The sequence below is a fragment of the Macaca fascicularis genome, chromosome 7 (genome assembly GCF_037993035.2).
Source record: "Macaca fascicularis isolate 582-1 chromosome 7, T2T-MFA8v1.1".
Taxonomy (NCBI): domain Eukaryota; kingdom Metazoa; phylum Chordata; class Mammalia; order Primates; family Cercopithecidae; genus Macaca; species Macaca fascicularis.
The window spans coordinates 175,445,436-175,467,981 of NC_088381.1; the positions used below are offsets into that span (position 1 = coordinate 175,445,436).

The window sequence follows — 22,546 nt, forward strand, 5'->3', positions numbered from 1 at the left end:
TCTGCACCTGCCCTGGGGCTGCACCTGTTTTGTGAGTGCTGAGTGTCCCCTTCAGCCCACACTCCTTTCTTCTTTTTGCAGGAAGTTTTGTGTCTGGACTTACACTGATGTTTCCTCACTTGGGACCTTATGTACAGCCTTACATGGCGATGTCCTCAGCTCTCAGACTGTTCATTTGCAGATACAGCAAGTTCTTAGAATTGTCGTTGGAGATTGAGAATCTGCCCTTCACAGAGCCTGCATGGTATATCTGACTTCCATCGTATTTTACATCTATTGCTCACTCCAGCCCCTTCCCTGGAGACTGGTGAACCCAGCTCATTCAGTAGCTACTGAAGGCGAATCCGGAGGCTACACAGGAGAGTCTCAGGAACTTCCCAGGTTGTCTCAGGTCCTCTATGGACTCAATCAGCTGCACCTCACACTGAACCCCTGAAAATACACACACATCCTGGTCAGAAACTGCCAAACATAACCACTGTTTCTCTCACTCATATCCACTCACTCTCACTCTATTTCTCTATGAGTCACCTTTTAAAATACCAACAACAAAAATTCGTCTACCTCAAACCACAGAGTGAGTCCTCTGCATTCAGTCCTGATTATCAAATGGAAACCCCTGGGAAGGCCAGGGCTGTGGCTCTTCATCTAGAACTGCAGGGCCAGCAGTGGGCTTGTTTTCACCAGGAGAGGGAGGGCCCTGTTTTCATGCCTCCTCCTCTATAGCAAGGTGCAGTGTGGGACGCTTGAGAAGAGGGCAGTGCCCAGAGCAGATTTCAGGCTCCTGGATGAGTTTAGCGGCAATGGTAGCATTTGAAAAAATATTACTTATTATTTGACTGTGACATAAAACTCATTTAACAATTATGATTTCAGCACATGAATTTCAAAGAGGGAACAATTCAATTGATGACACAAATAAAGATATGGTGAGAAGCATTAGAATATATATATTTTTAATCACTAAGGACTAATGGGCCATGAAGGAACTTGTAGGAAAGTTCCTAGTAATCGGTGAAACCTCAATTGTAAGAGGAAAATGTGCCTTCCTCCTTTCTTTTCTGGCAGAATGTGAGGAAGCAGAACCACAGATAATAAAGAAAGGGGAGCCCTGGGGACGGCTGAGGTGCTGGTGAGGAGGGAGAGCACTGAGCAGATGAGGAAGCCCCGCCCTCCCTGCACCTGCTCCTGACCCGGCCTCCTGCTCTGTGGGCCCCGCGCGCCCCCTGCTGGTCCTGAGCGGCACCTGCGCCCGCCCCCTCCGCCTCCCTGCAGGGAGGTTTGTGTCTGGGCTCACACTCACCTCCCCTCACTGTGTATCTCGCACAGTAATACACGGCCGTGTCCGCGGCGGTCACAGAGCTCAGCTTCAGGGAGAACTGGTTCTTGGACGTGTCTACTGACAGGGTGACTCGACTCTTGAGGGAGGGGTTGTAGTTGGTGCTACTACCACTACCATAGATATACCCAATCCACTCCAGTCCCTTCCCTGGGGCCTGGCGGATCCAGCTCCAGTAGTTACTGCTGATGGAGCCACCAGAGACAGCGCAGGTGAGGGACAGGGTCTCCGAAGGCTTCACCAGTCCTGGGCCCGACTCCTGCAGCTGCACCTGGGACAGGACCCCTGTGAACAGAGAGACCCACAGTGAGCCCTGGGATCAGAGACAGCCTCCCATATAGTCATATCTGCATCCCCGAGACACTCACATCTGGGAGCTGCCACCAGGAGGAGGAAGAACCACAGGTGCTTCATGTTCTTGCACAGGATGTCCGTGACTCTCAGAGAGCATTTCCCATGTGAGCAGGAGCCTCAATTTAAGGAAATGTGTGGTGGTTTCCTGTGGGTCCCTAATTGAGGATTTGCATGTGGGTGGTGCCTTTGTATGGAGAGGTGAAAAGGGATGAGGGAGGCCCCAGTCTTTCCTACAAACACCACGTAGGAAATATTACTTATCTCTGAAGTCTGAATAACTTTTTCATAGGGATATAGTGTCTCCCCTAGTTATGTGCCCATTGAATTAAAAAACCGTCCATATCCTTCATATTCTCACTATTCAGATATTGATTATCCTATAATCCCACTGATAAATATTGTTCTCATTGATTTTTGAGTGATATAAGTGGTCTATATGAAATAGAATATTTAAATGATTATCAGCAACTCGTTGAACACTTAATTTAGAATGACTTGTTGAATAAGGAAGACTCAAGCCTGGGAAGAATATTTCCTTTTATTTATCTCCAACAAATAAGTGAATACATATAATATCTGGTTTTCCATTCCTGAATTAGTTTGCTAAGAGTAATGACTGCCAGTTCCATCATATTCCTACAAAGGACATAATTTCATTCTTTTCTTAGCTGCATAGTATTCCATGATTGTATGTAGCACACTTTTCTCTATCCATTCTGCCAGTGATGGGGATTTAGGTAATTCCATGTCTATGCTATTGTGAATAGCGCTGCAATGAACCTACATGTTTACATTCCTTTCGGTATCTGTCCAGTTGTAGGATTGTTGGGTCAAATGAAACTCCTGTTTTAGATTATTTGAGGCATCACCACACTGCTTTCCACAATGGTTGAACTAATGTATATTCCCACCAGAAGTGTATGCATTTCCCCTTTTCTCTACAGTCTTAAAAGTCTGTTTTTTTTTTAAGATTAACCATTCTAACTGATGTGAGATGGTACCTCATTGTGGTTTTGATATGTATTTCTCTAATGATAGTGATATTCAGCATTTTTTTTATGCTTGTTGGCCACATGTAGGTCTTTTTTGAAGTGTCTTTTCGTGTCCCTTGGTCACTTTTTATTTCTTGAATATTTGTTAAAGTTCCATGTATATATTGATATTGGACCTTTGTCAGACCTATAGGGTGTAAACATTTTATTTCCCATTCTTTAGGTTGCCTGTTTACTCTGTTGATGGGATTTTTGCTATACAGAAGCTCTTTGACTTAGGTCCCATTTGTCAATTTTCGATTTTGTTGCAACCGCTTCTAGCATTTTCATTATAAAGCATTTGTCAGTTCTTATGTCCTAAACTGTATTTCCTATGTTATTATCCAGAGTTTTTATAGTTTCAGGTTTTACGCTTAGATCTTTAATCCACTTATAATATTTTTTCAGTTGATGTTGAAAACGCATTTGATAAAACTCAACATCCTTTCATGAAAAAAAAAAACATGAAAAATGGGTATAGAAAGAACACATCTCTACAAAATAAAAGTTATAATCGAGAGACTGTCAGGTACTATCAGACTGAATGAGAAATAACTAAAAGTCTTTTCTCTAAGATCTGGAACGTGACAAATTTCCCACTTTAACCACTGGTAAAGCGTAAATCCTTCTGCTGCCCCCATAGCCGGCTCTTACCTGCACGCGCCACCTACTGGCCTGGTGTTCAAACTGCATGACCTAATATAAAGCCGCTACCACCAGCGTACAGCAGTTGAAAATGAGATTAGCTTCTCAATACTTCTGTGATTCCAGCCCCGCAAAAGACCACGGGCCTGCTCACATGCTCCGTATGTTACTACTAAAGCTTGAATTTGGAAAAGGCACAACACTAAAACTACATCCCAGCTCAGCACGATGGAAACTCCACTGCAGAAGATGCAGCCAAGAAGACAGGACACCTTCTACCAGCTCCCACCAGAGGAAACTCTTCCCCAGGGGCCAGGACATTGGCCCGCTGACCCTGCCCACAGCACGTGATGCTGAGGCTCAGATCTGGACAAGAGCTACTGAGAGCCAGAGACTCACTTCTTCCATGGAGCCCCACTCACGGATGGAGGCTCTGCCTGGGTCCAGTGCCACTGGAAACATTGGGTCCCTGATTTCTAGCTCTGTCCTTCAGCAGAGGTTCTCCCCACCAGAACCAGACTGCTGAGAAGGTGGGAAGCTTCTGCCCGACCCTCCCCTGAGCTCTCAGCTCCTAGGCTGAGGGATAAAACAGTTCAACTTTGTCTCCACCTGCAGAACCTTGTTGAGGAGCTCTGTCCCAGGGGGCAAGGGAATTCAGTCATAACATATGATCCTTAATTACTCCTAAACATCCTAACTTCAGTAACAACAGAATGTGGAAAAATTGAAAGTCTGCCAGTGCTCTCAAAAACAGTGGAGGGTGTGGTGGAAGGCCCTTGGAAGGAGACTGGTGGATGCACGGGAGATGCAGGCTACACTGCAGGGCTGCTGGCTTGCAGGAGAGAACCAAGGATGGGGAGAGCTGGGGAAAGTTCTCTTGTGGTTGAAACAAATGCCAGACACTCTTCAAAGGAGCCCATGTTTGTTTGGTTCAGTCTGTGAAGCAATTCAAACCTCAGTGCATGGTTGAATATAGTAGAATTTTCCATCTGCAAGTGCTAGAGCTCAACATCTGGGCCTGGTCAGGAAAGAGACAGAGAGAGCCCAGCCCAAACCACTGACACCTGGGGTTGACAGTGCTGCTTACAGCTGTGTCCCTTCGATCTTTGAGACTGGCTTCTCTCACTTAGCGTAATGCCTGGAGTTCAACTGTAATGGTTTGTGAATCGATCATTTGATATTTTTCTTTTTTTTTTTTTTTTTGCTGATGGTGTTCAAATTTATAGTTGCTACCTAGTTTTTTCATCTATTCAGATTTTGAGACATTTATGTTATTTTTAGTTTCTAACACACACACACACACACACAATATCTTGAATATTTGAATAGAGGTTTTGTATGAATATAAGATTGTATTTCTCTGAAGCAAAATTCAAGAGTGGGATATTTAGGTCATGTGTTACGGGCATGTTTGATAGTAGAAACAACTAAAAATGATTTTCCAGAGTAGCTCTTTCATTTTGCATTCCCATTAGCAATGTCGTAGACACTAGAAACCTGGCATGCTCACCAGCATTGGTATTACCTGTATTTCTTCTTAATTTCAGCCATTCTAAAAGGTGTATAGTGGTGTCTCATTAGGGGCTTGATTTGAATTCCTTTAATGGAAAATCCTGTTAAGAGCCTGTTCATATGCTTATGTCTCATCTGCACATCGTCTTTGATGAAATTTCTGTACAAACCGTTGCCTATTTTATCCATGGGTTGTTTCTTTTTATTTTCTTTTTTTTCACAGTTGAGTCCTGAGAGTTCTTATTATAATTAAATTGGTGGTTATATGATTTGCAAATAGTTTCCCATCTGAAACTTGACATTCATGTTCTTATAGTTACTTGAGTAGAAAACGTTTTTAATTTTAATGACGTTCAACTGATAGTAATTTCATTTATTGATCATTTTTTACATTTTATTTTATTTTATTTTAGAAGGAGTCTTGCTCTGTCGTCTAGGCTAGAGTGTAGTAGCACGATCTCGGCTCACTGCAACCTCTGCTTCCTGGGTTCAAGCAATTCTCCTGCCTCAGGCTCCCGAGTAGCTGGGATCACAGGTGCCTGCCACCACGCCCGGTTAATTTTTGTATTTTTAGTAGATGGGGTTTCACTGTGTTGGCCAGGCTGTTCTCAAACTCCTGACCTCATTATCCACCTGCTTCGACCTACCAAAGCGGTGGGATTACAGGCGTGAGCCGCCATGCCCAGTCTAAATTTTAATTTTAAGGTCTTTGGTTCAACTGTTAATTATTTTATATTTTTAATTTTTTGCTTGTACATTTACTTGTATAAATTTAAGTGCTATGAGTGCAACTTTTGCACATGAATATATTCCACAATGGTCTCAGCTTTTAGTGTACTATCACCCAAATAATTTACATTGTACCCATTAGGTAATGTCTCCTCATGCTCCCACCTTCCACCTCCCATCCTTCTAAGTCTTCAGAGTCCATCATTTCTCTCTCCATATCCTTGTGGACACACTGTTACCTCCCACTTATAAGTAATAACGTGTGACATGTGACTTTCTGTTTGTGAGTTAGTTCACTAATTATATTGTCCCCAGTTCTAGGCTTCTTGCTGCAAAAGACACAGTTTCATTTCTTATCATGGTTGACTAGTATTGAATTGGGCTTGTGTGCTATGTTCTTTTATAAAATCATCTGTTGGTGGACACTCGGGTTGACATATGTGCTATTAAGAATAGTTTTGTGGTAAACATAGAAGCATGGATATCTTTTTGAAATAATGACTTATTTTCCTTTGGATAGTTACCCTATAGCGGGATTGCTGAATCAAATGGCAGTTCTATTTACAGTTTTTTGGGAAGACTCCGTACCATTTTCCATAGAGGTTGTTCTCGTCCACATTCTCATCTACAGTGTTGATGAGTTACTGTTACTTTCCATCCTCACCAACATCTGATACTTTTGAGTTTTTAGTAATAGTCACTGTGGCTTTTGTAAGATAATATCTGATTGTGGTTTTAATTTGCATTTCCCTGATGGTTAGTGATGTTGAGCATTGTTTATATATGTATTATCCATTTGTATGTGTTCTTTGGAAATGTCTACTCATGTCCTTTGCTCATTTTAATGGGGTTATTTAGTTCTTCTTCCCATTGTTGTTGTAGAGCTTAATTCCTTGTAAATTCTTCATATTAGTTTCTTGTCACAGGCAAGGTGTGCAAAAATTTTCTGTCATTCTGCAACTTGCCTGTTCACTCTGTTGCTGTGAAATATCTCTTTAGTTTAATTCTCATTTGTCTATTTTTTTCTTGGATGTGCTTTGGTGGTGTTAGTCATAAATTCGTTACCTAGGTCAATGCCCAGAAGAGTTGTCCTGGTATTTTACTTGAGTACATTTATAGTTTGAGTCTTTAATTCATTTTGTGTTGAGTGTGTGTGAGTTGAGGGTAGGGGTCTAGTTTTGTTCTTCTGCATGTTGGTTTCCAATTTCCCCGGCACCATTTATTGAATGGGGTGTCCTTTTTCTGGTGTATCTTGTTGTTAATTTTTGTGAAGTTTGTCAAAGATCTTTTGGCTATAGATTGTGTGGCTCAATTCTCTCTCTCAACCCGAGAGCCTTGATTCTCCCGAGGCCCCAGTATTGACTGACCTGCTCACAGTTAGAACTCCGTTGACTCAGTGGTGTTTCGATGACTGTAGTGATTCGGTGTCATGGGGTGGTTTTCCTAAAATTGTGGACAATTCTGTTTTAATGTTCAAACATGTGCTAAAAATTTCATGATAAATGTGTTTTTGAATTTTCCTTTTCATTTCCACGTTACTCCTCAAACTTACTGAGATGGGTTTGTGATGTCAAGATGAGGCATTTTTCTTTCCAGGTGTTGGATTTTTTAATTATCTGGGTATTTATGGGCTCCCTGTGTGGAAATAAGCCTCATCCATCACACCTACCTGATGATATATTTACAAATTTATTTGTGCACTGCCCCTGTGAGACACTCCATAATGATGACACATTTCATCTATTTTATTGTTTCATAAAAGTACTAGTGCACCTTCCACTCTAGAAGAGAAGATGCTATCTGGATTTTCATAATTCCTCCTGCTCTCTCATCTTCACCTTCTTCCTCGACACCATTTCTGCAGTTTAAGAATGACATACGCCATAGACATTTGTACTTGGTCCCTTAAAGTGATATGAACCTAAGAAACTGATGGCCGCAGATCAGTGATGCATCAGGCTCAGGTAATAGGAGCCTTTCATGCTGAATCTTGTCACACAGGATACAGCCTCTGCTGTGTCCTGTAGAATTAAGCGTAGAATAGACAGTGTCATTGCCAAAGGAAAAAAAATAGGGGGCCAAATGGGTGGTATGTCTCCAGCAAATACAATGCATAGCAAAACAAATTGCCATAGGCTTTAAGCCCCCAGTGTAATCTTCTCCAGAAAGATCTTTTTCCTTCTCCTCTTATTGGGGCAGCAGAATCAGCTCCAAGGCTGCAGGCAGAGGCACCGCTCCTGAGGCACTGCTGGGCCAAGCTCCCATGTCAAAGGCCTCATCAGCCCTACACACAGGGCTTGCTGGGTGCTCCCAACCCAAGCCTCTGTTGGGTGGTTTCTTCCTCAAGATTTTAGAAACAGGTTTTCTAGTCTGTTAAAATAAAGGCAGTGGTCTGATGGTTTCTAAATAAATTTAAAGCTTATTTTTCTCCCTTCAAGAAGAATCATGCCCATTTGCAGCCAAATAGCTCTATTATTCCAGGCCATTAAATCGGAAAAATCTAACAGTATTCTTCAAATTTACTTGGGTCAATTCTCATTCTTTAAAACTGGAAATGTTTCTTTTCACAGAGTATCTTAGGCTTGTTACTGAGTGATATTTGAGCCATATACTCAGTGTTCTTTGTAGAATACACTTTCTGATTTTTGCAATATGGATAGGTTGGGAATTTTGTAAGCCTTCAGCTTTTGTATTCTTTTTAGTTTATAGTTTTTCTGATTTTAATTTATCTACCTCGCTTATTATAAGCACTCAGGAGAAACCAAGCAAAATACCTTCAACACTTTACCTAGAATTAGTCTCAGCTACTCACAAGTTCTCACTAGTCACAAGTTATCATTCACTAAATTTTATAACACAGTCCAGCCAAGTTCTTTTTAACAAATTTACGATAAGGATCACCATTCCTCCACTTTCCAAAACCACTCTACTCATTTCTGTCTATCAGAATGACCCTCAATATAAAAATTTCTTCATGTATGTCAATGGTATCCATCATTTTACACACAACCCAATTCCAAGCTGCTTTCACAATGTTTAAATAATTGTAACATCAGAATTCCACTTCTGAACCCCAAATTTTCTTTCATCAGTTTAAGTTGCCGTTACAAACTATCATACTTGCTGACTCATGCAGCATTCGTTTTATTTTATTTATCCGTGCTGCGAACTCCAAGATCAAGGTGCTGACAAGATAGGTTTTGTTTTGAGCCTTCTACTTTTGGTTCAGAGCAGCCATCATATTGTTACTTGATCATATGATCTTTTCATTGTAGGATGTGTGTGTGTGTGTGTGTATGTGTGTGTGTGTGCGTGCACGCATGCGTGCGCTCGTGTGTGTGTGTGTGAGTGAGAGAGAGAGAGAGAGAGTATATAGAAAGAGACTGTCTGGTGTCTTTACTTATGAGGTCAGTAATTTCATTCTGATGTTCCACCCTCATCATCTCCTTTAAAATTCAGGGCTTTCTTTCTTACAGAAATTCCTTAATTGCTATAAAAGTATTCCTGGGGATGAGTAATTTATAAAAAATAAACTCTAATTTGGTTGACGATTTTGAAGGCTGTTCAGGAAGTGTGGTTCTGTTATTTGCTTCTGGTGAGGGCTTCAAAAACCTTATATTTATGGTAAAAGGCACAGGTAAAATGGGAGTGTCACATGGTGAGCAGGTGGAAGAAGGAAAGGGGGAGATGAAAGGCTCTCTTAAACAATGAGATCCTGTGTGAACTAAGTGAGAACTCACTTATCACCAAGTGGATTGCGCTAAGCCATTCATGGGGAATCTGCCCCCATAATGCAAAACCTCCAACCAATATTGGGAATAACAGTCAAACATGAGATTTTGAATGGACATACATAGAAGCCACATAATTCTTCTGTCACCCAAAATCTTATATCTTTCTCAACTGCAAAATGCAATCATTTTCTTCCCAATACCCACCCCTTCAAATCTATCCCTGAAATCTGAATTTGTTTCACCATTAACTTAAAGTCCAAAGTCTTGTCTGAGAGTCGTGCCTACGTTTCTTCCATCTATGAGCCTGTAGAATTAGAAACAACTTATTTATTTCAATGGTACAATGTTGGTGCAGACATTGGGTAAACATCTGCATTTTAAAAGAGATAAATTTACCAAATGAATGGGTAACAGGCTCTATGCCAGTCTAAAACCTAGCAGGACAGGCACTCAACCTTAAACCTAGAAAGTGACCAGTGACTCCACATCTTGCAGCTGCAGCTGGTGCAAGTTATGGGCTCACAAGACTGACAGCAACCCCACTTACGCGGCTTTTCTCAGTGCAGCCAACGTGGCTGCTCTCACAGTTTGGAGTTGAGTGCCTTCAGCGTGTCTAGGCTTGGAACACAAGCTGCTATTGGATCTTCCATTCTGGATTCCAGAGGGCAGTAGCCTTCTTTCCACAGCTCCACTACACAGTGTTCTGGTGGGGATCTTTTCGGGGGGATTTAACTCTTCATTTCACCTCAGCATTGCCCTGAAAAAATTACTCTGTGCATACTCTGACCCTTAGGTAGACTCCTTTCTGGCACCTACTCTTTTTCACACATCCTCTGAAATCTAGAGGCCAGCCACCAAGCTGTATTGACTCTTGCATACTGTGAAAACCCAGGTTTTATGTCACATGGAAGCCATCAAAGATTACAGCTTGCACCATCAGATGTGGTGAACTGAGCTGTACCTTTGAGCACCGGCTGGATACAGAGCAGTGGGGATGTGCTGAGCAGCCTCCTGAGTTGATGCAGCATATTTACACCCTCGGTCTCACCCCAAAAAACATTCTATCCTCCTATACCTAAACCTGTAATGAGAGAATTGGCCTCAAAGATTTCTGAATTGACTTCAAGGCTATTTTCCCATTGTTTTGGATTAACACAATCAGCTCATCTTTAGTCAAGCTAATCTTTCTAGCAAGTGGTTGCTTCACAGTGTAACTGGATTATTTCTTTACCATAGAACCAAGCTGTACATTTTCTAAACTTCCATGTTCCACTTCCCTTTTAAATACATGTTAAGCTTGTTTCGTTTTATTGCAGTTTTCACTGTTCTTTGAACATAGAATATCTACTAATATATATCTGAGTGTGCTAATGTTTTTTCTTTTTAGGTTCAAATATACTGCTTATCCACTCTGACATATAGTTTAAAGTTACGTATTTTTAACTTTAGAGTGTCTATAACTTTCTTTCAAAACCCTCTCCCATTATTGATATTAACTCTTTGGTGAGATACTGTCATCATACCTTCCTTAACTTTTCTCGGCATAATATTCCTTTGTGATTTGTGCATTTTTATAATAGCTGTTTTGAAGTCTCTCTGTACCAACTCAAAGACAGTTTGTGTTTTCTGGGAATTTTCCTGTACATTGGTGACGTTATTTTTTGTGTGTGTGTATCTCATAATTGTTTTCTGAATGACAGTTAAGTATCATAATTCAGAAACTCTGAATACTGATCACCCAAAACACTCTGGTGTATTGGTAAAAGCAATCGCCATATTTATTTCTTAAGTCCCTTGGTTTGTGTGTTTCACTGACGTCTCTTTCCCCACACTATTAAAGGCTTGACGTCTTCATTCACAGTGCAGTTCCGGAGGTACACACAGTTTCCAGAAACACCTGATGCTCGGCAGTGCTGCCTTTGACAGCTTCACTATCTGGTGTCTCTGTTTGGGTGTCTGTATCTCTTCATGTGTCATCCAGATGTTACACTGTGCTCACGGCAGGCAGGGTGACACTGTTGTGTCATACATTAATCCACAGTATTACACAATTAAATTTGGGCCTCATTTCAGGGGCAGTTTTTGAATTTTGTCCTGACCCCAAATCCATTATTTTAATAAATGGGGTCTAGCTACATTTTCAGGTTGACCTTGAAATTCTGGGCCCAAGCGTTATTCTCACCTCAGACTCCCAAGTGATGAAACCACAGGCACTGCCACAGTGCCCAGCTGATTATTCTTAAATTATGGTTTTTCTCCTTCTGTCTGCTAAGATGAGTGGATTCTTATTTAATGTATTGCTCTCATGAAGCCATCAGCTTTCTATTAATAACTTACCATAAATATTTATAATATTTTAGAAAAAACCTAGAGTTGAAATTATTCTCCTTTTACTGCAAATAAAGTCACATGCATTAGAGAGAGCTCTGCATCTCTGTTTTTATGCCCTCCCTCTGCCACCGTGAAAATATAACAGCCTTGGCCTTGGTGCGGAGGAAAGGGTTCACGTACGTCGGAGGAACACCCCTGCTTGCAGTACAGGAAACTGCAGGGGAGGTGTGGACTCCTACCGTCTCTTTGTGCCTCCCCCAGAAAGCTCTCCAGATCCTCTGCCCTACAGGTGAGCTGGGTGAGAATAACTGGGGTTCCTCTATTCTTGGCCTATAACACGTAGCACAGAATCTCTGTCTCGTAAGTGCAGCTGGGTGAAGAAAGGCATCCATTAAATCACAGACTGGAATTCACTCTCAGCCACAGAGATCTGACACCATGGCCTCAACTGCGATCTGGGGGAGATGAAGGACCCTCTGCTTCTCAGTTCAGCCCAAGATCAAGCTTCTGTCACCCTGAGCTGAAATGAGAGGGTGACGCCTGTCTCTCAAGTACTGTGGGAACTCACTGCCCTTACTGAGACTTGATGTTTTAGCTGCTGTAAGAGAATAGACTGCGTGGTTCCGATAAAACATAAATGTATTTGCCACAATTCTCAAGGTTAGCAAGTGCAAGGCCAACATGCTTTGAAACTGGTATCTGGTGAGAACCCGCTTCCTCCTTCGTAGGTGACCATCTTTCTACTTTTTCCTCACCTGGTGGAAGACGAGAGAGCTTTCTGGAGTCTCTTAAAAGGGCACTGATTCCATTCATGAGGGTGGATGGAGCCTAATCATCTTCCAAAGGCGACCCATTCACTTACCAAAGGCCCCTCCTCGTAACTCCACCACATCGGGGTTAGAATTCCAGCGTATGCCTGAGGGGGGAAATAAACATTCAGTCTATAGCAGCACATTTTATCAATCAACGATTTTTATTTACTGTGCACCCTTAGAATAATTTGAACTGATTTTATATGTTTGGGTTATTACAATTTTTATCAGACGTTGTCGTTTCATTGGAAAGCTTAGGACTCTGGTAATAACACTTAGCTTAGGCCTCTGGTAATATCACTTTTGTAATAATAAGCTTTCATAATAATAATATGATTATAATAATTATATAATATTATTTTTATAATTAATAATCATGAGTATTAATAAGTTTGTAATAATAATAAGCTTTAATAATAATAATAAGCTTTCATTGGAAAGCAGAGGGCTCTGGTACTATCACTCTGGTAATAACTCTATTCTTATACTTGTTTGAACATTCCTCATGAAGGCCATAGGCATTTTGAATGTTGTTCTCTGAAATCATTGGCCATGGTGGAATAAAATTGTTCCCCTCATAAGTATTATTATTTGCTCAGAAATACCCTTTTTTTTACTTTAATGTAGCAAACCCACCTTTCCTTTTTTTTGACTTTATTATGGTGCCTTTCTGTATATTTTAAAGTTTGTAAGTGTATATTCATATATTTACCATGGCTTTGGATTTTAAGGAGAGCTCCCTGTAGTAGGCTGTGTTCTCACGTACAACTTTCCCTGCTTCCCACACACTTATCTGCACTCTGTCAAGTCTGCATGTTACTCCTGCCATCTCTGGGGTTCATGCACTCACAGTATTCTACAGTCCACTTGCTGTTCTGTGGTATCCACCCTTCTTGGCCTATCAGGGTTTGCAGCTCCCTTTTATTAATTCTAAATCCACATGGTTCCACTCCAGCACTGTAGCCTAGCAATTCCCTTAAGGAACTATCTGAGTATGCATTCACCAGGCTTTTGCTTAATTTTGCTTATTTCCTCTCTCATTAATCGCTGTCTTTGTTACTTGGTGTCAAGCATCTTAAAATCATGTTTAAGTAATTTCACTGGGGTTTCCAGTAATTTCTGCTAGAAAGATACATCTGGTTTCTGTTGTTACAACCTATTTGAAAGTGATCATCTTGGACATAAATATTAGAATCTGTTTTTATGATGTCACCAATATTTACCCTGAAATATATATAGATATTCAAAAACTCAACACTAAATCCCAGGAGACATTTTTGCAGACATCATAAAGTTTGTGTGTGTGTGTGTGTGTGTGTGTGTATATATATATATATACACACACACATCTCTGGGGTTCATGCACTGACACTATTCTGCAATCCACTTGCTACACACTTGCAATCCACTTGTGTGTGTATATATATACACACACACACGCACACATATATACATATATGTAAGTGTAAGTGACATATAGTATATATGAGATATTAATTCTACCAAATACTTCATATATGTATATGTATGTATATAATATTAGGTGTGATATTAATTCTATCAAATACTACATAAAACACTACTTCTATTTTTATACTATATATTACATATATAGTAATATATACAGTATTTGGTAGAATTAATTATCTATCTATCGTCTATCTCACACTTTTCCTAGACCTCTCGTAAAGTGAATATTGAAATGATTTATAGATTAACTGGATAACAACAACACTGGTGCCACTTATTTTTCTGATACTTCACTAATAACTTATGAATTGACCAATTCTCACCTAGAAATTCTGATATGCTTTGGGTCTGTGTTTTCACCCAAAGTTCTTCTTGAATTGTAAACCCCAAGTGTCAGGCGAGGGTTCTGGTAGGAGGTGATTAGATCGTGGGAGTGGTTTCCTCCATACTGTTCTCCTGATAGAGTTCTCAGGAGATCTGATTGAAAAGTTTGTGGCTCTTTCTCCTCCTTCTCCTTCTCTTTGTCCTGTTCCTTGGGAAGAAGGCACTTGTTTCCCCTTTGCCTTCCATCATGATTGTAAGTTTCCTGAGGCTACCCAGCCATGCAGAACTGTGAGTCAATTAACCTCTTTCATTTATAAATTACCCAGTCTCAGGTGATATCTTTATGGTAGTGTGAGAACGAACTAATACAGACCCTTTCCCATGAAATGTAATTTTTAGTTAAAGGAACCGTAAGATAAAACAGTCTTAATGGTGACTAAATATGCGTGTTGATTTTAACACCAGAACCAACATGTTGTAGATGATGGCATTCTCAGAAAAATGACCCAGATTCAAAGAGTTAACTGCAGAGTCATATTCACTTGTGTTTTTCTTTGGAGCAAGAAAGTTATGAGTTACCTATGGAATTGTGGGTATTCTTAGGGTTGGATGCTGTGAAGCAAAAGAAGACAACCCTAGATTCTAGTCAGAGGCTCTCTGGCTGGTTCCTTGATGCATCTGCTCCTAAATGGAGCTCTGTCTTGGCTGAGTTCTGAGCTTCTCCTGCTGGTCCTCCGCTGCCCATGCAGCCCAGATAAAGGAGGACTGGGGGATCTGCTTCTGAGATGCCCTGTCCTATGTCTGACTCCAGTTCAGGAGCTCAGCCAGTCCTGGGGCCGAACTTTGGATCTCTCCTGTGCGACCTCACCTGTGCACTGAGCATCCTCACAGCAAGGCGACAGGGTCGGCTTCACAGACATCACTGCAGGTGATTTTCAGCAAATCTAATTGTATTTCGACTATATAATTAAGACATAGTGTTCGTTTGGGTGTAAGTGACTGACATACACACACACGTGCACACACACACATAAATTGTATGGCATTGATTTACATTTCCCATAAACTGGACACATATTTTACTATTCCAGATGAGTTCATAAAATTCTGAGGTTTTAATCATAAATTAAAAGATAACATTTTCTGTAACCAAACTTACAAATGAATAAGATGAGAAAATCAGATCAGAAAAATCAAGATAGAGTTATTACCTGCAGTCTAATGGTGGTAAGTTGCATAATGGAGCTGTGATGAGACAGGCTCCCAGGTGCTCTAATTCTGAACCAGTGAATTACAGCTGACCAGCAATCTCTGAGCGTGAGGAAGCTAGAGGCTCCCCCACATGGCATAGCTCTCTGACTCCATAAAACTTCGTTGGGCTTCTCTGCAGGCTCAGAGGTGTGCAGACTCCTACCCCAGATTCTGCAATCAGACAAATCTCTGCTCTTTCCAGGGGGACACAAGAGATAGTGTGGATAAGGGCCAGATGTGCTCTACTCAAGATCTCTGCACATGGAGAAAAACCAGTGAAAGTGAAAAATGCATGTTCTCGATCCTTTGAACAATCCCTATGAAAAATGCAACTCTGTGCCAGGACCTCATGCAGAATTATAAGCGAATGAGTTTAAAATAAATGTGAACATTACAATTGTTATCAGGTGCACATTTGTTCATATATTTTCTAATAAAGCAGGTGTTTTCTACAAAAATCCGCAAACAGTGTGTTGACCCTGAGAATGCACCTCCCTGCCTCCTCATACAGGCAGCAAAATGCAGGTGGATCAGGTTCCCAGCAGCTGCTTTCTGACATCTGTGGCATGGTGTGTGCTGAGGCCCATGTCCTGTGGTCTACTCTAATGAAAGGTCTGACTCCGCAGTGATTCCTAAGCAGAGCCATTTCTGGGAGTCTTGGGGATCCCCTGAGAGGCAGCACTGACTACACCAGAATAAATTATATTTTGCACCTTCCTTGCACAGCGCAGAAATATAGGAACGTTTCACCCAATCCACCCTCCCTCTCTCCTTCATTCAGGGAAAGGCTTCCATCATATGCCATCAGCTTCCCAGCCTCATGCCAACCCCTGTGCATTTTCTCTCAAAAGGATGGATGCAGTTCTTACAAGGGTTGGATTATTCGTGAGTACTCCGGGCAATTCCGAAGCTAAAGGTTCCTCCTCTCCTTTTTAGACTATACAAGGAAACTTCCTGATGTTACCATAACATGTGTAAACTGTAATGGTGCTGGGGGGAGTGGGTTTTGGCATGGTAAGGCATTATAACAAGCATACAATAAGCAGTGAGGATGAACAGTGGTCACTTTGGTCACAGTCTTGGTTTTGGTGGGCTTTGTCCAGCTCCTTTACTGTAACCTTCATCAGCAAGGTCTTTATGACCTGGATCTTATGCAGACCTCCTATCTCATCCTGTGACTAAGAATGCCTTAGCTTACAGGGATTGTTGCCAGTAGCTCTGATTCTTATTTTTCCCATCCCCATTCAAGATGAAGCTGTTCTTACTCAAAAACTTCAGACACAAAAACAATGTAGCAAAAATATTCATAATATGAGCACGACTATATTGCTAAAAATAAAATAAAATATTGTAATGGCAACAATCAATTTTATGTATCACCTTGACTAGACCATTGTCGCATCTATTCAGTCACACACTAACATAGGTGTTGCTCCCATGGCATAATACAGGTGTTAGGAGAGCCCCCTTTATTTTTTCTAAGTCACAAAGAATGTTCTAGATAATCTAGGTGGGGCTGACTCAGTCAGAGCATAACCGAAGACGATGGGACTCCGTGGTGGATGGCAGATGCAGGTCTTCCCAGGAATTCCAGCCTCTCTTGCCCAAAGGCCAGCAGTATTGACCTTAGGCTGCCTAGCCAGACCCTATAATTACTGTTACCCAGAGCTCACAGCACAATGGAGTGTCCATCCTCAGCTCTCCCCAAAGTCACAGGTGAGAGTCCAAACTCTGTGACAGCATGAGAAGCACAAGGTCAGCTCTACATCAGTATCCCATTGGAGAAAACCAGTATTATTCCCTTCATGACTAATGTCCACTTCATTTTCCAAACGTCTTCGTTCACAGAAGGCAGCAGGAGAGTCCAGGCAACGGTGAGTGAGAAAGTCCCCTCAGCCTACCCAGGTCATGTAGACCCAAGCCCTGGAATTTAGACTACAGAAAACACATCTTCAGGTTACAGAGAAGAGAAGAAGAAAGCAAATTGTGAGAATCAAGTCTGCAGAGAAGGAAAATGGATTAGTAGAAAGAGGGTCAACTGAATCAGTCTGAGTCAGATGTGCCCATTTTTACAAGACAAGGGGGGATAACTGTGAAAACCATAAGGTTTTAAGGACCCTGGCCCTGAGTGAGCCTCTCTCTTGGCTCCCATCAGAACTCAAAGCCTGTTCTAATCAGAGATTCCTATGGAGGTCTCTGCCCTGAGTCTAACTGGCAAACACTCTCCAGGTCCTCGGGACTTTCATCCTGCTGATCACAGAAGGATTATCTGCACCCAAAGTGGCATTGTTGTTTCTATGGAGGTGAGGGTGTGTCTTCCTGTTACAGAAACAAAGAAACAAGAAGGACAAAAACGTTTTGCATTTGCAGACATGAACTGTTAGTACAGATTGTAAATCTGGAGACGTTCCCTGGGGAAATTTGACAATGAGGCGGCCGCAGACCATGACAGGAAGCCAGGCCTTAGCAGCACCGGCTCCTGCCCCGGAAACAGCCCCGAGCTCAGTGTCCGGGCGCCCCCTGGTGGTCACGGGGACCCCTGCAGGGGGGGGGTTTGTGTCCCGGGCGCCCCCTGGTGGCCCCGCGCGCCCCTGCAGGGAGGTTTGTGTCTGGGCTCACACTGACCTCGCCTCACTGTGTCCCTAGTACAGTAATACACGGCCGTGTCCTCGGTTTTCAGGCTGTTCATTTGCAGAGACAGCGAGTTCTTGGCGTTGTCTCTGGAGATGGTGAATCGGCCCTTCACGGAGTCAGCGTAGTATATGGTTTTACCAGTGTTACTAATGAATGAGACCCACTCCAGCCCCTTCCCTGGAGCCTGGCGGACCCAGCTCATGTCGTAACTACTGAAGGTGAATCCAGAGGCTGCACAGGAGAGTCTCAGGGACCCTCCAGGCTGGACCAAGCCTCCCCCAGACTCCACCAGCTGCACCTCACACTGGACACCTGCAAACACAGAGAAAGCCTGGTCAGAAACTGCCACACAAACCCACTGTTTCTCTCACTCATATCCACTCACACTCAATCTCTCAAGTTTTCCCTGAATCACCTTTTAAAATAGCAACAAGGAAAACCCAGCTCAGCCCAAACTCCATGGTGGGTCCTCTGTGTTCAGGGCTGATCCCCAAGTGGAAGTGCCTTGAAATCCAGGGCTAAGGCTCCTCTCTCAGAGCTGCAGGGTCAGGGTTGGGTCGGTTTTCATCAGTAGAGGGAGGGCCTTATTTGCATGTCTCCTACTATATAGCAAGCTTCAGGGTGGGACGCTTGAGGAGTAGGCTGTACCTAGATAATAAGACGGTGCCCTGCAGAAGTTTGCAGATAATGATGGAATTTGGAAAATATGCTGCCTTATTATGAAATTGTACTGTGATAAGCACTTTGCCCTGATCACCCTATTTCATCTTTAAATATTTGTGTAAATTATGTTCTGTAGGAGTCAATATTTTCTCCATTTACAGATGTGGAAGTGAACCCACACGTGGTGGGGACTCTGTATGCATCTAGGAGCTCCTGTCTGGAATGCGTGAAGCCCAGTATCTGGCCCTGTGCTCCTTGTCACTGGTTCTGACTGCTCCCTAAACCAACTCCAGGACAAAGCTGGACGTTCCTACTGCGGTTTTCAGAACCCACTTTCCGTAATAAGAGCATGTGTGATGTTGCCGCATTCCAGCTTTCACCTGAAAATGTGGAGAGAACTAGGGGCCAGGCACATTAATTTTCAGGTACTTGTGACATTTAACATATTTTTGTATCTTTCTATTATTCCATGCCTGTCTAAATTTCCATTTGTTTGCTTGTAATACATTCTACGTGGCTTAATTGAAAGACAATAAACTTCATATATTTAAAATGTATAATTAATAAACGTGATGTGACTGTCATCATTATCAAGAAAGTGGACAAGTGAATTCTTCTCAATGTTTCCTCTTGTTCTGCTGTATTCCTCCTCGTCTCCCCTTCCCTTCTTCTATTATTTCCCCTCGAAACTACCAATCTTCATTATATTTTTTAGATATATCTTTATTTATCAGAATTTATAAAAGTGAAATTACATCGTATATATTCTTATTTGTTTGACTTATTTTACTCAATATAAATACTTAGCTATTTTACCTTGTTGTTCTGTGTCTCAGGCATTTATTTATTATAAATGATGGGTAGTATTTTAGTGAACAAATATACTATAATTTGTCTGTCTATTAAGCAACTGTACAATATTTGCATTCTTTTATTACTCTGGGCCTTACCAAAAAAATCTGCAACTCAGTTTTGAAATGTACATAGATGAAGAATGTATTTTGCTTATTTTTTTACAATAACAACATCAACAATAACAGATAAACAGAGAAGATGGAGTTTTGCAAATTTTTAAAAATATTTTAAATACTTGAAGCTTTAAGAGAAACATCAAATCTGAAATCTAGGGAGTGGCAAGTTCTTGTATGCAGTAACAAGGCCAGGGTATGAGCTGAACTGGGGCAGAGTCTGGCATATAAAATGTGGGCTACTACAAGATAAAAACACACATATATATTGGATTGCTTGAAGTCAAGTGTGGTAAATCTATTGTGTGAATTTCTCAGGGACCACACACTGAAGAGCTTTCCTATCCTCTTGAATCATTTTTTCTCAATAATGGGGAAAGTCACAAAAATCTTTGTCTGCCAATGTGTCTGTCTGAGAGAGAAAAAAGAACCCACACTCTGAAATGCATTTGGACCCACCTCCTTTATCCCCTTTGCAGAACTAAGAAATTACTCTGCAGGGGCAAGCCACCAAAACCAGTATCATAGGGGCGCTCGGGCAATCCCTTAGGAACTGAGATGGGAAAAGAGATCTTCACCTAAGTTCCTTTGAGAACTACCTCCCCCTTTCTTACTGAAGCAGAGCCTTAATCTCCAGGTCAGTTCAGCAAATCTGGAAGGTGATAACACCACAATAGAACACTGGAGCTGTGGGCGGGAACAACTGGGGAAAACAAGAGGACTCTCCCCAGGGAAAAGAGCAGGAACACACAGATGGACATCTCATCTGGAGGAAGTTCAGAAACACTGGAAAGCTGACACCCAGACTCAGGATCACAATATGGACCCATGACAGGTCAGAAAATATCCCTTTATTCTATGCCTTCAACTAATTTTACAATTGTCAGTTGAATATGACATCTGTTTTAAAATTATACTTTAAGTTCTAGGGTACATGTACACAACGTGCAGGTTTGCTACATATGTATACTTGTGCCATGTGGGTGTTCTGCACCCGTCAACTCATCATTTACATTAGGTATATCTCCTAACACTATCCCTCCCCCCTCCCCCACCCCACGACAGGCCCCGGTGTGTGATGTTCCCGTTCCTGTGTCCAAGTGTTCTCATTGTTCAATTCCCACCTATGAGTGAGAACATGTGGTGTTTGGTTATCTGTTCTTGCGATAGCGTGCTCAGAATGATGTTTTCTAGCTTTATCCATGTCCCTACAAAGGACATGAACTCATCCTTTTTATGGCTGCATAGTATTCCATGGTGTATATGTGCCACATTTTCTTAATCCAGTCTGTCATTGATGGAAATTTGGGCTGGTTCCAAGTCTTTGCTATTGTGAATAGTGCTGCAATAAACATACACGTGCATGTGTCTTTATAGCAGCATGATTTATCATTCTTTGGGTATATGCCCAGTAATAGGATGACTGGGTCAATTGATATTTCTAGTTCTAGACCCTTGAGGAATCACCACACTCTCTTCCACAATGGCTGAACTAGTTTACAGTCCCATCAACAATGTAAAAGCATTTCTATTTCTCCACATCCTCTCCAGCACCTGTTGTTTCCTGACTTTTTAATGATCACCATTCTAACTGGTGTGAGATGGTATCTCAATGAGGTTTTGATTTGCATTTCTCTGATTGCCAGTGATAATGAGCATTTTTTCATGTGTATGTTGGCTGCATAAATGTCTTCTTTTGAGAAGTGTCTGTTCATACGTTCATACCCTTTGCCCACTTTTTGATGGGGTTGTTTGATTTTTTCTTGTAAATTTAAGTCCTTTGTAGATTCTCAATCTTAGCCCTTTGTCAGATGGGTAGATTGTAAAAATTTTCTCCCATTCTGTAAGTTGCCTGTTCAATCTGATGATAGTTTCTTTTGTGGTGCAGAAACTCTTTAGTTTAATTAGATCCCATTTGTCACTTTTGGCTTTTGTTGCCATTGCTTTTAGCGTTTTAGTCATGAAGTCCTTGCCCATGCCTATGTCCTGAATGGTATTCCCTAGGTTTTCTTCTAGGGTTTTTATGGTTTTAGGTCTAACATTTAAGTCTTTAATCCATCTTGAATTAATTTTTGTATAAGGTGTAAGGAAGGCATCCAGTTTCAGCTTTCTACGTATGGCGAGCCAGTTTTCCCAGCACCATTTATTAAATAGGGAATCCTTTCCCCATTTCTTGTTTTTGTCAAGTTTGTCAAAGATCAGATGGTCGTAGATGTATGGTATTACTTCCAAGGGCTCTATCCTGTTCCACTGGTCTATATCTCTGTTTTAGTACCAGTACCATGCTGTTTTGGTTACTGTAGTCTTGTAGTATAGTTTGAAGTCAGGTAGCATGATGCCTCCAGCTTTGTTCTTTTGGCTTAGGATTGTCTTGGCAATACGGGCTCCTTTTTGGTTCCATATGAACTTTAAAGTAGTTTTTTTTTTTCCAATTTTGTGAAGAAAGTCATTGGTAGCTTGATGGGGATGGCATTGAATCTATAAATTACCTTGGGCAGTATGGCCGTTTTCACAATATTTATTCTTCCTATCCATGAGCCTGGAATGTTCTTCCATTTGTTTGTGTCCTCTTTTATTTCATTGAGCAGTGGTTTGTAGTTCTCCTTGAGGAGGTCCTTCACATCCCTTGTAAGTTGGATTCCTAGGTATTTTATTCTATTTTAAGCTATTGTGAATGGGAGTTCACTCATGATTTGGCTCTCTGTTTGTCTGTTATTGGTGTAAGGGAATGCTTGTGATTTTTGCACAT

The 22,546-nt window shown here is 41.5% G+C and overlaps 2 gene segments (V, D, J or C); both read right to left on the bottom strand.

Annotated features, from left to right (window-relative positions):
- Positions 1 to 322: 322 nt before the first annotated feature.
- Positions 323 to 15,201, bottom strand: LOC102126271 (immunoglobulin heavy variable 4-59-like). The segment is given in 5 exon segments: positions 323 to 432; positions 1,304 to 1,624; positions 1,708 to 1,809; positions 12,538 to 12,591; positions 15,150 to 15,201. Coding segments are annotated over 5 exon segments (639 nt in total).
- Positions 15,202 to 17,977: 2,776 nt separating this feature from the next.
- On the bottom strand, positions 17,978 to 18,706 carry LOC135971627 (immunoglobulin heavy variable 3-48-like). The segment is given in 2 exon segments: positions 17,978 to 18,478; positions 18,582 to 18,706. Coding segments are annotated over 2 exon segments (465 nt in total).
- Positions 18,707 to 22,546: the final 3,840 nt, after the last annotated feature.